General features: G+C 33.6%; 1 protein-coding gene across 7 annotated transcripts in view; it reads right to left on the reverse strand.

Moving 5' to 3' along the window:
• The window catches only part of LOC125649532 (huntingtin-interacting protein 1-like), a 230721-nt gene that overhangs the window by 20935 nt on the left and 193410 nt on the right, over positions 1 to 16376 (reverse strand). For all 7 annotated transcript variants that reach the window (XM_056155233.1, XM_056155229.1, XM_048877117.2 and 4 more), the window contains one exon: positions 15219 to 15284. In XM_056155233.1, coding sequence (XP_056011208.1) covers positions 15219 to 15284 — 66 coding nt within the window. The remainder of the gene's footprint in view (positions 1 to 15218; positions 15285 to 16376) is intronic.

The raw sequence follows: 16376 nt of genomic DNA on the forward strand, positions 1-16376 counted from the left end.
CATTTTTCATGGGAATACATCATACGATTTATTATGTAAAGGACATGTTAAAGTGTGTGATATCAATTCAAAGTTGATTTACGAAATTCTTTGCCATGAAAAATTTATACCTCCATTACACCAAGCATATTACGGAAAGGTTTTTGAAATAACAAAAACGGCTTGGAAATCTATTTATGAACAAAAAATCTTATCCATAAGAGACAGAAGTATATCAGAATTTAATTACAAATTGTTAAATAATCTATTGTGTAACAGAGAATTGCTGAAGAAATGGAAGATAGTAGAAAATGATTTTTGTGTCTTTTGCAGAGATGCTAAAGAAAACAATGAACATCTTATCTTAAAATGTAAAAATGTTTCTCATATATGGGACATTGTTAAACAAATTTTAAAATTTGATATATCGTGGAAAACAATTGTGATAGGATTTTACTATGAAAACAATGAAAAGACACTCTTTTTGAATAGAATAATATCTCTTATTGCCTGTAAAATATACAAGTATAAAATGTATTGTAGATTAGATAACAAAGACGAAAAACCTCAAGAAATATGTAATCACATAAAAAGTAAATTGAATTTTTATACAGAAGTGTACACAAAAATTCAGGATAAAAAATATGCTAAAGTTATGAAAGCAATTAAAGACAAATTGTAATTTAAACACCTTTGCAGGTATGACTTTTTATAATATGAAACCTCTGACAAATATCTGTCTATGCACATTTTTAACTATGCTTCAATGTGAGTTTATTTTGAACAATTTGAATTGATTACAAACAACTATATTTCTATATCAAATAAAATTTTGTAATAAACCTTTTATATACTGGTATTTTGCAAAAAGTTCCCACTATGAGGAGGGGTCCTGTCCTCCTATAGTGCTGCCATGGGGGTTGTGATATGAACTTTTGAATTGTTAACCCCGCATATGGCAGGTTCTTTATGTACATAATTATATTGTTGTGTTGTTGGTTTTTCCGTAAAAATAAGAACCTTTTTTGCCATAACATGTTAATAAATTTTGTTATATAACAGTATATTGTATGTGTGTGTGTTTGTATGTATGCATATATGTTTGTGTTTTCTATATGTAGAAATTTATATGTATAAATTTATATATATGTATATGTATGCCTATATACATCTAATCCAAGGGGCCCCTGGCACCCTAGGTAAAGATTATAAGGGGGTCTCTGCGGAGACTTTACCCCGAAATAGTAATGTATTTTGGAATTAAAGACTGATATATGTGAAAAAAAAAAAAATAAAAAAAAAATCCATTATTGTTCTCATCAAATGAATTAATGCGCGCATCAATTCAATTATTGCTCTCATCAATTGATTTAATGCACGCATTATATCAGTTATTGCTCTCTTTAATTGAATTGTAGCGTGCATCAATTCAATTGTTGATATCATTAATTCATTTGAAGAGATCATTAATTCAATTAAAGCGCGCATCAATTCAGCAGAAGAATTAATGCTATCATCAATTCATTTAATGCGCGTAATAATTCAGAATTGAAGATATCATTAATTATTTGAAGAGATCTTTAATTCAATTGTTGCGCGCATCAAATGAATTAATGATATCTTCAAATAATTGAAGATATCTTCAATTATTTGAGTTTATGTTAATTTGGCGCTCCATACAGGTTGGCCTTTTTATCAAACACATCCCAAACCAATTGATAATTGACAATTACAGACAACTTGCCATGCCAAGTGTCTGAATACACCCAGACTGAAATTCTATGCAAACTAATTACTTTGATAATGTTCATCTATGAATTTCATAATTACTGTAAGGTATCGTGTATAGTATGCACCCCAACATTTGAAAATATAATCCTGAAAAAATCTTAGTCCTATATATTGTACACATGCATTCAAAAATTGATAAATCAGGTGTGCAAATTTTTTTTAATCAAGGTAAAAAAATCCACACAATAAAATAAACTTTCTTGAAAAATTTCTTCTTAATATTTATCTACATCAGAAAATGAAATTATGATGATGGTAATGACCATGCTCAGTGAAAGTTTTGTATTTCTTGCACATACACATGTTTATTTTCATTTTTATTCATTTTATAATCAAACATGAAGATATTTAGATTTGTTATTTCCATAAACACATTTATAAAAAAAAATATAGAGAAAGGAACTTGGCTAAATACATAAATAAAATTGATGCTTGAGGAAACCCCTACACATATGGACTACTTTGATATGTGTAAAACACAATTAAGTCAAGACGAAAGGCCCATGGGCCACATTGCTCACCCAAGTCCATATTTAAAGATTTTCCTTAAATATTGTAACATTTGAGGTTTTCACCGTATAACTTGATATTTTATTTCTTAACTTTTGAAACGACCCCTTAATCTTATTACGATATCAGAGTAAAATAGATAAGAGTTTAATAGGTATTATGTATTGTTAATATGAGTATTTTCTCTTTAAGTTATTAGAAGTTTAAACGGTAACATGATATGATTCATCAAGAGTATTTTTCTTGTTTTAGAGTTATGGGATATACAGTCCCTGAAACGTTCTACTTTACCATTTTTCTGTTCACTCACCATCCGTTCACCGTGCACTCTCCGTGCGTTCACCGTTCGCTCTCTGTGCATTCACCGTTTGCTCTCCGTGCGTTCACCATTTACAGTTTTGCACTCACAGTGTGTTCACCGTTCATAAAGCGTTCACCGTGCTTTCACCGTTCACTGTCATTTGGAACACCAAAGTTAAAAGATCGATTTTCATAGCAAGGAAAAAATGAAAAAGGAACGTGTGGATAAGAGTGAAAGTAAACTTTCTTATTATATCAGAAATTTGATTTGTAAAGTACAAATATCAGGATTATCAAATGTGAAAATTCAAGGAAAACTGCAGATCACTAATATCAAAGAACAGAATAAATCATTGTTATTATCATTACAAAACACAAGTATTGTTTGATTAAAAAGTGGGAGAAGTTCTGAATGAGAGAAAAATGCAAGAGCGTTCAGTTATGAATTTAACCCCAATACATGTACATGCAGCAAAGAATGAGCAACGAGCGCTGGTACATGTACGCAAATGAGGCAGTTTCAGTTAATAAATATACCTTGCCCCCACCCGAATTATCATTTTAATATTTTCAAGTTTGGGCAAAAGCGCAATTTATTATATTTTATTTTGTCTCACTTGACAAGAATGCTATATAAGTTTCTGATTTTTCTTAAGCCCCCCCCCCCCCCCCCCCCCTATTTAAAAAACTATGTTACACTGTACATTTCAATGTACATTCATGCCCAAATGTCAAATTGATTTGACAAGTATTTCTGATAATTTTACGCCTATATTTATGAGAGACATTGTCAATAAATGTATTTACTCCTTTCCTCAAATTTGAAACTTTTGAATCGTTTGTCTCTAATTTATAATATAAAGATGAAATAGTTCTCGTACATTTCTGCCCCACATATGATATATGTATAGTTCTGTACAATAAACAGTTTTATCCGCATCAAAATTATATAAATATTGCACAATCTAAATGTAAATTCCTGGTCACACTATTTAATTTGTACCTGCGTACATTAATTCTGGGATTATTTCCTCAGGTCGATATATTATACATGTATTTGCAAAAAAGTGAATTATACAAAATCTATGAGGGAATAAACCTTTTATACTATTTAGAAGCGTTCAGGTGTCAACACAAGGTACCTGTTCTACCCGTGTTGGTTGTATAATGCATTTTTCTTGACTCCTTTCGGGGATGTTTTTTAATTGTGTGTAATCCAAACGACCCCGCTCATAAATTTTGAAGTCATGCATGTACACCTGTAAATTATTGGCGCTAATTACTAGACTATCTTTATTTCACATAAATTGTTTATACTTTTGTATTAAGAAATTAAATACTATATATGCATCTTAAGTCAAAATATATAATTACATATAGTATACCGAGATGAAGCACCAATATTCATGATTTATGAAAACATCAAGAATTCTAAATATTCTGAAATATGTTTCTATTATGAAATTTTCATTTGTTTGTGTATGATTGCTACATGCATTGATGTGAAATTTACGATAATTTTCATGAGAATTATACATCCAGTACTTGCACAAAAATGAGCACACAGATGTATTCATATATATATATTCTTCACCTGATTATAAAGTACAATCCAAGGGAAAAATCCGAAATGTACCGAATGAATAGACCATTTTGCGTTCACCGTGCACTCACTGTTCACCAAATTGCGTTCACCGTTCGCTCTGCGTGCACTCACCGTGCGTCCACCGTTCAAGTGGGAAAGTAGAACGTTTCAGGGACTGTAACTTCATACTTCCGGGTCAAACTTTTTCCTTGATCCGCGTATATATACATAGGTGGTAAAAACAAATTATGAACTTCTACAAGGTATGTAATTAATTATTTAATGTCGTATGAGTGAAACTATTTCTAATTTCTATTGTTAGATTTAATGGAAGTTACTAGATTTTTATCGAACTATTTTCCGAATAGGTTCTCCGTAAATTTCAGTAATATTTGATACAAATTCGTATATTTCTATACAAATTCGTATAAGAATCAGATACGGATTTACGGAGTATATAAGGCGGGTTTTCGGTAAATTCGCCAGTCTGCTAATTTTCATTTTGGGAACAGATCAATAGGTTTTTGGTAATTATATTTTTATTAAGTCAACTAATTGTTAATTGATTTAAATTGCTCTTAGTAAGTTAGGGAATTTAATTGGGATTACATATCTTGATTATTTCAGGATTCGATCTTAATTAAATCCCCATTTAATCTTACAGGTGACTCTCGATGGCTCGAACTTTGATCTCTTGAAGTTCTCGGTCTCTCAAAGTGAAATCATGGCCCCGATTTTTCTCTCTATATAACAAAGCAAATTTACTATCGATTTCTCGAAGTTCTTGATCTTTCGAAGTGAAGTTGGGTCCCGTAAAACACATTTCATTGTTTTTCACTCTCGATCTCTCGAAGTGGTGGTAGCGTATACCCACCGTTACCAAAGCGTGTAATAATTTCCGCTTGGGCCTTACCTGGATTTTGTTGAATGCTGGAGGGGTAATTAGGTGTTTACATAGTTGAAACATCACCCATGCTTCTTTGTGGCAGTGACACACTTGAGTATATAATTGGCTAATTGGTCAGTTCACACCTTGCACTGGGGTTTTGTGTTGTGATGATTAAAATTATATATAACCCAGTTATGAACAAGAGGCCCACAGGCCTTATTGATCACCTGAATACTAGTGAAAATGTATCACTACTTCCATGGGCTATGAAATCTAGAATAGATTTCCTGTTCTGAATATCTAAGCTAAATTCTAATGTTCAGCAACAGTATAAAACAAGATGTGTTCTTAAAACTTCACTGCCTTCAAAAGTGCATACACTGATGAAAGGCTTTAAATAATAGGTGTATTAACATTAAAACATCAAAAGACTAATTTGGACTCATCCTAAAGTCATACCCTGGGTTTTGATTGAAATTCACCATTTTTTGTACATCCTTTTCTGCTATTCCTAAGTATGCATTTAGATTTTATACAGTATCAGCAAACTTACACATAAATACTGTATACTAAGTTTGGCCCCACCCTGGGGTCAGAACCTTTACTCTGGGGATCATCAAATTTACAATTTTCGTAGAGGCCTTCCTCTGCTCTCCATCACCATGCATTTAGTTTTTCTTACATGTGTACGGTTCTTGAGAAGATTTTTGAAAATTTGTCAATTTTGGAGTTTTTGCCCCGCCTCTAAGGCCCCAAGGGGTGAAGGAATCCTGAAATTTACAATTCAAGTCCCCCTTGTTCCAAAGATGCTTCATACAAAATATGAAAATAATTGGAATGATAGTTATCAAGAAGTTAACAAGAGGCCCAAGGGCCTAGAATCGCTCTTCTGATAAATTGTACAACCCCACCATTTCTATTCTTAGCCTCTTAGTATTCTAAATCTTTAGTTAAATCCTAAGAATTCAAAAAAAGTAGGTCAATGTGACCTACTTTTTGGTTTACACATTTTGAGAACCCAAGAAATATCAACTGACAAAGTTTGATGATTTTAAGCCAATTAGTATCTGAATATTGAAATATACCTGTCAAATTCCAATCATAGGTCATGGTGACCTACTTTTTGGTCAGCGAACTCCGAACATGCAAGACCCATCAACTGACAAAGTTTGATGACTGTAGGTCAAATAGTATCTGAAATATATAAATATAGCCGTCCAATTCCAAAAGTAGGTCAAGTTGACCTACTTTTTGGTCGAAACCCTTCGAACATGCAAGACCCAACAACTGACAAAGTGTGATGACTGTAGGTCAAATAGTATCTGAAATATATAAATATAGTCGTCAAATTCCAAAAGTAGGTCAAGGTAACCTAGTTTTTGGTCGAAACCCTTCGAACATGCAAGACCCATCAACTGACAAAGTTTGATGACTGTAGGTCAAATAGTATCTGAAATATATAAATATAGCCATCAAATTCCAAAAGTAGGTCAAGGTGACTTACTTTTTGGTCGACACACTCCGTAGACTCAAGATGCATCAACTGTCAAAGTTTGATGATTGTAGGTCAATTAGTGACTGAAATATATAAATATAACTGTCAAATGCCAAAAGTAGGTCACAGTGACCTACTTTTTGGTCGATACACTCCGAAGACTCAAGATGCATCAACTGACAAAGTTTGATGATTGTAGGTCAAATAGTGTCTGAAATATAGTAATTTAGCTGTCAAATACCAAAAGTAGGTCACAGTGACCTACTTTTTGGTCGACACAAACCGAAGACTGAAGACGCATCAACTGACAAAGTTTGATGATCCTAGGTTTTACAGTGCCCAAAATATGCATCTAAAATTTAAAATGTGAAATTTGAATATCTGCAAAATTCAAAAAGTAGGTCACTGTGACCTACTTTTTTATAAATATGTTTCAAGGCCTCAAGATGCATCAACTTACAAGATTTGATGATTCTAAACCTCTCGGTATTTGAAATAACTTAAAATATATCTATAAATGATAAGCCATAAAATTCAGAAAGTAGGTCACAGTGACCTATTTTTCAGTTGACGCATTTCAAGGTCCCATGATCCACCAACTGACAAGTTTTGATGATCATAGGCTTCAAAGTGTCCAAGATATGCATCAAAATTAATTTTAAAAAAAATACCTGCAAAATTCAAAAAGTAGGTCACCGTGACCTACTTTTGAGACAACTTGACACAAGGTCCTAAGATGCATCAACTGTCAAAATTTGATGATCCTAGTCCTTATAATGACTAAAATATCAAAGATTTAAGGAAATATAAATTTAGGTCAACTTTGAAGTGACCTTGAGACCACGCCCTTTGCCCCAGGGTAATGCCTTGAACAATTTTTAATCTACAACATATCCTCATCCTTATGTGTAAGTTTGGTGATAATCTGCCCTGTGGTTCTTGAGAAGAAGATTTTTTAGCAACCACTACTTTTGTTTGTATTTTCCTGATTATCTCCCCTTGTTAAAGGGTCACATCCCTCTATTTAGTATGTATGAAAGCCCTTGGGCCAATGATACCCTGTAACAAATTTGAAAAAAATTGGCCAAGGGGTTCTTGAGTTATAGCCCTTTTTCTAAAAAGTTTACGCACACCGCACAAATGGCCTTCGGCTCAGAAGAGCTAAAAATGTCTATTGTTCACACATTTAATAACTGACCATTTTGGCGCCACCCTGATACCAAAACCCCTACCCTTGGGATCATCAAATTTACAATTTTGGTAAAGGACTACTTGCTCTTTCTAAATATCTATTTAGTTTCAATATAGTTTCAACAGCATAAAAGAAGATGTTATCGAAGTCTTTTACATATAAACACTATATACCAAGTTTGGCCCTGCCCTGGGGTCAGAACCCCTACCCCTACCCCGGGGATCATCAAATTTACAATTTTGGTAGAGGCTTTCCTGCTCTCTTTTGTTTCAAAACATCTAGTGATTCTTCTGTTCAGTGGCTACAGTTTAGAATTTTACATAGAATTCTTCCTGTTGGTTATTATTTGAAAAACATTAGTCACTGTGTTAAAACAAATGATCTCTGTAGATTTTGTACAAGTAATATTGAAACAATAACACATATTTTTACTTCTTGTAATAAGACCCAAACATTGTGGAGTGAGTTCAGTCTAGAAAAATTTCAGAAAGAATTGGTTTTAATGTGTCAAATATAATATTTGGTGAAATTCCACTGTCTTTAAATAATAAAGCTATAAACTTTATAATTCTATATGCTAAAGAATACATATTTATCCGTTTAATGCAGAATAAAGAACCAAATCTTGTTGGATTACTATGTCACTTAAAGTTTAAATATCATGTAGAGAAATATGCTGCAATTCAAACATTTAAAATACATAACTTTGATAAAATATGGATGAAGTGGGAAAATATTTTTGCAACTGATTAATTATTACTACATGTACATGTCATTATTTTTTGTACATGTATTATTGTTACTATTATTACTTTCACTATTGTACAGCAAGTAACCTAAGCCACAGGGAGATTGAAGCATGTATGCATGTATGAAAGGTATGTTTGTGTAAGTGTCTGATGTATCGTATGTGACCAAAAAAATAAATTATAATTTTTATTTTTTTTTTACAATTTTGGTAGAGGCTTTCCTGCTCTCCATCACCATGCATTTAGTTTTTCTTACACATGTGCGGTTCTTGAGAAGAAGATTTTTGAAATTTTTTTAATTTTGGACAGTTTTTGCCCCGCCCGTAAGGCCCCAGGGGTGCTGGAGACCTGGGATGCATTTTACAAAAGAACTTATAACTTACGACCAACTTTACATATTGGAATTCTCCCACATATTGTAAGACAATTCACCCCTATGTGAAGAAATAATGTTGAGAATTAAGTTTCAGTAACATTTTAATTCCTTCATTCAAACTAATAACTTACTGTGTTAGTAAAGCAATTTAAGACTTGCGACTTTGTCGTAAGTTCTTTTGTAAAACGGGCCCCTGAAATTTACAATTTATGTTCCCCTTGTCCCAAAGATGCTTCATACCAAATTTGAAAAGAATTGGACTGGTAGTTATCAAGAAGAAGTTAAAAATGTTCAATTGTTAACGCACAATGGACGACGACGGACAACAACTGATTGCAATAAAATTAAATAATAATAAATAATAAATTAAATAATAAAAAATCTATAATTTGTTTTGACGTGACAACGAGAGAGAGAGAGTAAGTTTTAAACATAAGTTAGAGATCTACAGACTGTTAAATTTCTCGAGTTTGTTCTTTGTATAAAGTTACCCTAAAACATCGTTTTACACATTCATTAGAATTTTTGCTTTGGGTAAAGCGACATAACATTGTGCTCTGTTTAGTTTGCTATAGTAAAGCTTCATCGGAACTTGGTTTTGTATGCCTATCTAAGAATATTTTAAGGGACTCCAATCCTCAGCAAGGTTTGGTAACTCGCGTAAAATCTGGAAAAAGTTTATTTGTATCATAAATTCCGGCATTTATATTTTTTGGAACTCTTCTTTGAAAAAAGAATAAAAAAATTCTCGTAGCTTCACATATGTAAGCAAATGGAAATGGAGGGGAATTGTATACGAGAAAGAGATAAGAAAGGTCGGTTCAAGAAAGCCTCATCTACTGCTACTACAACCATTAGCACATGTACCGATGAAAATAACAACCACCCTGACTTCATCGATGTCAACAGCGAAGATCCAATAGCACAGGTAGATGAATATGATGAAAATAAAGAGACATTTGACCTGTTCCAAGGCAGAAGAGTTGTTGAATTTTCAATTCTGGTGGATCATTTGCAAAGAGGGTGCTTTCTGTGTCATACACCTTTGGATATTGTTGACTGTGAGAAAGAGATACGTTATGGACTAGCCAGCTTACTGTATGTGAGACGCAGGAAATGTGACGAACTGACGATCATTCCAACTGGTAAACGACACAATATAGGTCAGAATGGTCAAGGTTCTTTTGATATCAACACCAAATCACAAGTGATCGCAACTTTTTGCGAGTGAAGAAAAAACGATCTTTTCCCGGATTTCCTTGGTTTATTGGCTATACTTTGAAGTTTACAATAATTTTGTCTTGTGCATAGAAACGCTTTACAGAATCAATATACAAGTATTGAAAAAGTAAACGTGGATCGAATAAATAACTAAGGCCAAGGTCATCTCAGTCAGCAGGACTCGAAATTAACATATGCCCGTCAGTCTGTGACTGGTTAAAAGTCTGGTGGACTGACTGACATTTGTTTTAGTCAGTCCGATGGGACTGGTTAATTTTCTAAAGCATCATTTTGGAAAATATACTTATGAAATTTTATACACAGATTTGGCATGCTTCAATTTGTAGATATCAGACGAATCTGATTCGTAGATATAAATCCCACATTTCAGTGTTACAATATTGTCTGAGGCATATTGAGTTAAATTTCATTTTGATAACATTAACGAAATATGTTTAATAATTTCCGGAAAACTCTGTTGGACTGGTAATTTTTTTTACGGACTGGTTGAAATTATACCCCATCAGTCCGGCTGGACTGGTGACAAAAAAAGTTAGCTTCAAGCCCTGGTCAGTGATGTCGAAGATGGCCTACTTCAAGCACACTTCGGGCGTCTCAGTGACGTCTGATTTAAATAGCAAGCATGTTGATCTCGTCCGTGTCTACATGAAACAACACATGACAGTGTGTCACCATTTCACGCGGTGTCCTGTATTCTATAGTCAAACACTTCCGAGTTCGCGGGGTTTTCTTTTCAACTAGAATTTTTTAGATGAAATTTCCAAAAGTTTTGAACATATCGTTTGAATTGGCGCAAACAGTCTTCAAGATTTCAATCCACATGATGTTGTAAATAGGTGGTAGATCTCTGGACAGCGAGTACGCCACACAATTGTACCCTATGACCCTCACCATGCACCATGTATGTTAATTGTATGATAATTCATTAAATTTTAAATGAAAGAATTCGCAATCTTATTTTTATTATTGCACTTTAAAGGAGATTTTAAAAGATTTTCCCTATATTTTGATAAAGAGACATGCTTGTTTTCTTAAATTCATGTAAAACAGCAATCGATTGAAAAATGCTACTAAAAGCTCAATTTTGCTAGTAGTGAAAAAAGTAAATTTCGATCCCTGGTAGGTACAAGTAGTGTTGTAGCATTTTGTAGTATACAAGTACCAGTACTCCTACTAGTATATATATATAGTATGTAGAATAGAAAAGAGGATTTACCCCTTGGCTCAGTGGTAAAGTGTCAGAAATTGGATGTGAAAGATGTGATTGTGAGATCTTGTGTTGTCAATTACTACAATATAGTGTTTGTACAATAGAGCAGTAAGTGCATGCATGGTGTATATGAATATAAATCTTTTATTCCAGCTTTAACCTATGCAGGCATTGGAGAAGCTGGGGTTTCAAAGATCTTTTCGACGCTCCAAGAAATTTGAAGAAGAGAGAGTGAGAGACTGTCCCTGCTCTAGAGTCACTGGCAAGAAATTCCTGTGAAAAAGCCTTACAATTGGAGGCACATAAATCAAGGTTTATATTATTTTATAGTTACTCAATTTTGTGCATTAGTTCACTTCATCATCGCAAGCCACAGGTTTTGTGTTTATTCTATTTCCACAGAGAGAAAATAGAATGGAGACAAAACCCGTGGCTTGCGACAGTGCGTTCACTTCTGAGGGTATGTCAAACAGCCTTTACTGATTTGATGCTTGAATGTAAATGATATATAATATATATAAGTAATTATATCAATGCATTTATATCAGGTATGTAAAATGTATGGACAATTTATTGCATTATTGGTAAAAAGAGACAAATATATACTGCGGCACTCTTGTTTACAATAAAAACTAGAACTGTCCTAATGGGACTAATACCCCCCACGGGGCATATAAGATGATGGGAAATATTTAATGCAAGCACATTGGATATTTTCACATTATCTACAGGGCAATCAATGTGAATGCAGAAGTGTATATTCTACAGTACAGCAGTACATGAAATATTAAAAATATGCTTAATATAAACAATGAATACTATTTGGCACATTTTAGGCTGTATGATTGCAAATCCCTGGTCAACTCTTCTAATCTTTAGTTTATATTCACTTTGTTAAAGATCATTATGTTATGCCAACTTTACTTTGTCATTGATTTTGTCAGTAAATAAATGACATTAGTATATATAGAAGATGTGCATAAAGTTTGAATGAAATATGTCCAGCGGTATTAGAAATAAACTTCGGACAAATTGTGTCTACGGACAAACGGACGGACGGATGAGAAGAAATGTAGTTGAACTTCATTGTTGAACTTCTTTCCACTTCTTCAATTCCTGATTGACTTATGAGCGTAAAACGGTATTAGAAATAAACTCTGGACAAATCGTGTCTATTACTACAAGTACAACCACACCAGAAATTGTCCGTAACTTCCATAACTGTTAAAATATTTCAATGAAAATAGAAGATGCACCACTACATTATATATATAAGATGAGAATAAAGTTTGAATCAAATCTGTTCAACGGTATTAGAATTAAACTCTGGACAAAGTGCACAACCCCCAAAATGAAAAGAAAATGTGCGTAACTTCTATAACTGTTAAAATATTTCAATGAAAATAGGAGATGCACAACTACATAATATATAGAAGATGTGCATAAAGTTTGAATGAAATATGTCCAGCGGTATTAGAAATAAACTTCGGACAAATTGCGTCTATGGACAAACGGACGGATGGACAGATGGACAAAGTGATTCCAGTATACCCCCCAAACTTCATTTGTGGGGGGTATAATTATAGGATTTTATAAATATATAATGGAAGGAAGTTTGACAGCCTTATTTTTGGTAGATCTGTACTGGATAGTGGGAAAGAAGAACATGGAAAGATATTTGTGGGTTTTGTGACACCTTGCCAATGCTGAAAGAACATGCATCTGGATCCCATCTGAACTTTTCTTTGGAGACTTTGGTAAAGGATATTCTTGGGTGCACTTTTAGTGTACATGATGCAGTTGAAGACTGTAGATATCTCCAGAAAGTATGAAGTACATCATTGATATCATAAAGCAGATGCACTGTCATGATCGTTTGCAGGATTGGACAAAACAAGATGGCAGACGACATTTCCAAACAAAGGTGGGCTCTTAAAACTCTTCATTTTACCGACTTATTAGACGACAAATTTATGAATTTAAAACACTGCCTGGCCAGGGAGGCATCATTAAGTTGATTGGTTGTTGGAATTCTTACTCATGTACACGTACAACTCTAAATTCATTGATCGAAGTTGACGATGTTGCCTCGATAGAATTCGAAGCGGGCGAAGATGTTTCTAATCATGTTTTCATGCATTTTAAGAAAGATACTTTAGGTAAAATAGACTCTGCACATATCTTTTGATGAAAACTTGAACCAGTGTATGCGATTTGTTCCTTAAATTGCCTTGGTTAGATATATATCTTGACTTGAACATTTGCTAATGTGCAGGATTGGACTATGGTCGTTTCCACGATAAACGTGCCGGATTGGACCTCAAATTTGGTTCAGGATTCTGATTATTGATTCCCTTTTTTTATAATTGATTGTTGGCCGAACATGAACCCATAAAAAACTAATCAACTAAGTATGCATTAATTAATACATTTGAAAAGGGAGAAGGTGTTCGATATTATTATCATGGATATTGCAATCAACTCAACAGTTTTGCAGTTTATAACTAATCTGAGATTCCTCTGACTCTTATCCCCGCTTTAATATTGTGATGTGTCGAGGAGCTAGTGTTGCTTTGCCTACCTTTTATTTCGTAGATCTAGATAGGAATTGGTTATCGGATGAGTATTTTTCAGATTAATAATGACTACTTTGACGCCGATTGGAATTTTGTGTATTTGTGTGCTGACGACATGTGTAAAGAACTCGAATGGCGAGGAGGCCACCAAAGTCATAGTGATGCTTCATTTGTCAGTGTTAGAGCTTTTTACATGGCAATAGCACCGAATCAGTTGTAATTAACGTGTAGAATAATCATCCAATATCTGAATCCTCGCACCTTGGATGGCAGATCCGCGAAATAAAATTGTAAAAGGTAGGTAATACAGTGACACCAGTTGGTGTCGCTGAATTCCCACTTTTCAATATGTAGTCTGCTCCGACTCTTCCCCACAAATGTCTCGATATAAAAGCGGGGGTAAGAGTCGGAGGAGCATCAGATTAGTTGATAACTTCATATATATCTCTACCCAGGGAAAGTCAAGTCAGACATCTGAAAACTTTTGGGTTTCTTAAAACTAATTTAAAAGCCAATCTGGATGTCATGGTAGAAACAAACATCCTCATTAATAGGCTAATAGATATGTGTATGTTGTAAATGTCCATAAAGCTAAAAAGAAATAACCCCTAAAAATAATAAAAATTGATTTATTAACTACATGAAAATGCCGATTATATCGATCATTGATCGATACAACTCTACTAATTTTGACCGACTATCGATTATGAAATTTTTCCGATTATTCAACACTACCAACCCCAATAGTTCAATCTGTATTGTGTCTACAAAGTTTTCCTATTAACTGATACTACGACCTTGACCTTTGATCTTGAAAAACAATAGGCATCTTCCACTCATCATGGTGATTAAATGTACCAGGTTGTAAGATCCTAACCCTAATAGTTTGGTCTGTATTCTGCCTACAAGGTTTTTCCTATTATCTGATACTATGACCTTGACCTTGAAAAACAATAAGCATCTTCCTCTCATCATGGTGATCAAATGTACCTAATTGTAAGATCCTGGAGCTTACGGTTCATTTTGCATTTTGCCTACAAGGTCCAGACAGACGGATGATGCTATACAATAATCTATGATGGGCGTATAAAAACGATACTCTGAAATGATGACATCTACAGTATATGGATAACTTCAATGTTACAAGTTCACTCACCGTGAAATGATGACATCTACAGTTAATGGTTAACTTCAATGTTACAAGTTCACTCACCGTGAAATGATATCTACAGTTAATGGTTAACTTCAATGTTACATGTTCACTCACCGTGAAATGATGATATCTACAGTTAATGGTTAACTTCAATGTTACATGTTCACTCACCCTTCTTCAGGGAATTTAGAACCTCTATTCCACTCTCTCCAGCTGACTGGCAAGCAGACACCAACTCTACAATGCATTTTTCAAAAATATTTTAATAGGCACCATCGTTCATCTGAAAAATAGCTAGAAGTATCACTAACCTCTATGGAATGCCAAATTTAAATAAATGCAAATAATGAGATATATCATAATTATAATTTGAAGATATCATTAATTCAATCATTGCAGGCAATAATTGATTTGATGTGCACATCAATTGAACTATTTCGGGCAATAATTGAATTGATGCATGCATCAAATTAATTATTGCTTTCATTAATTGAATTGATGCATGCTAAATTATTGCTCTCACCCATTAAAATGATGCACTCATCCATGTGGTGCAATTATTGCTTACAAAATTTAATTTGGAACTCTGTATAAATGATTTAATGATCTCTTTAATTCAATTGATGAATTATTTACAACAGATTTGTATATGGAATTAATGTGAACACCGGTTCTTTTAAGAGAGAAACAATTCAATAAAAGAAATCATTAATTTAATTGTGAAATAATATGTTGAATTGAAGATATCACTTACTAAATACTTTCTCTCTCTAAAGGAATTATTGCAAACATCAGTTGAATTAATGATATCAATTGAAGGGGGCAATAATTCAATTATTGTGCACATTAATTGAAATATTGCATGCAATAATTCAATTGAAGAGAACAATAATTAAATTATTGCATGCATCAATTAAACAAGAGGTCCATGGACCACATTGCTCACCTGAGCAGCAGTCCCTAGCAATAAACAAGCATGAGCAAAAATATCATTAACAAGCAGCGTGGTAATGCATATTTAGGGAAAGCAGAAAGGGATGTACCAAAATTGTGAATTTTGCGACCATAGGATTCTGACTCCGTAGAAAATCGAGCTGTAGACCTATGTTTTGTTGCAGTTTTCGGAGATAATAGGCAATAAATGCAATCATGCCATACATGGTTTTTTAGTTGAATGATTGTACAAGAGAACGGTAGCAAGTACATTTACATAGAATATTCCCTGGAAGCTCAAAAGGCCGACATTCTCAGGGGTGCCATTCGGTGTCATTTGAAGCTAGGTACCTTGTGTTATTATTAGTATACAGAGGTCGTAAGTTATTTACAGAA

The sequence above is a fragment of the Ostrea edulis genome, chromosome 1, assembly GCF_947568905.1.
Source record: "Ostrea edulis chromosome 1, xbOstEdul1.1, whole genome shotgun sequence".
NCBI classification, from domain to species: Eukaryota; Metazoa; Mollusca; class Bivalvia; order Ostreida; family Ostreidae; genus Ostrea; species Ostrea edulis.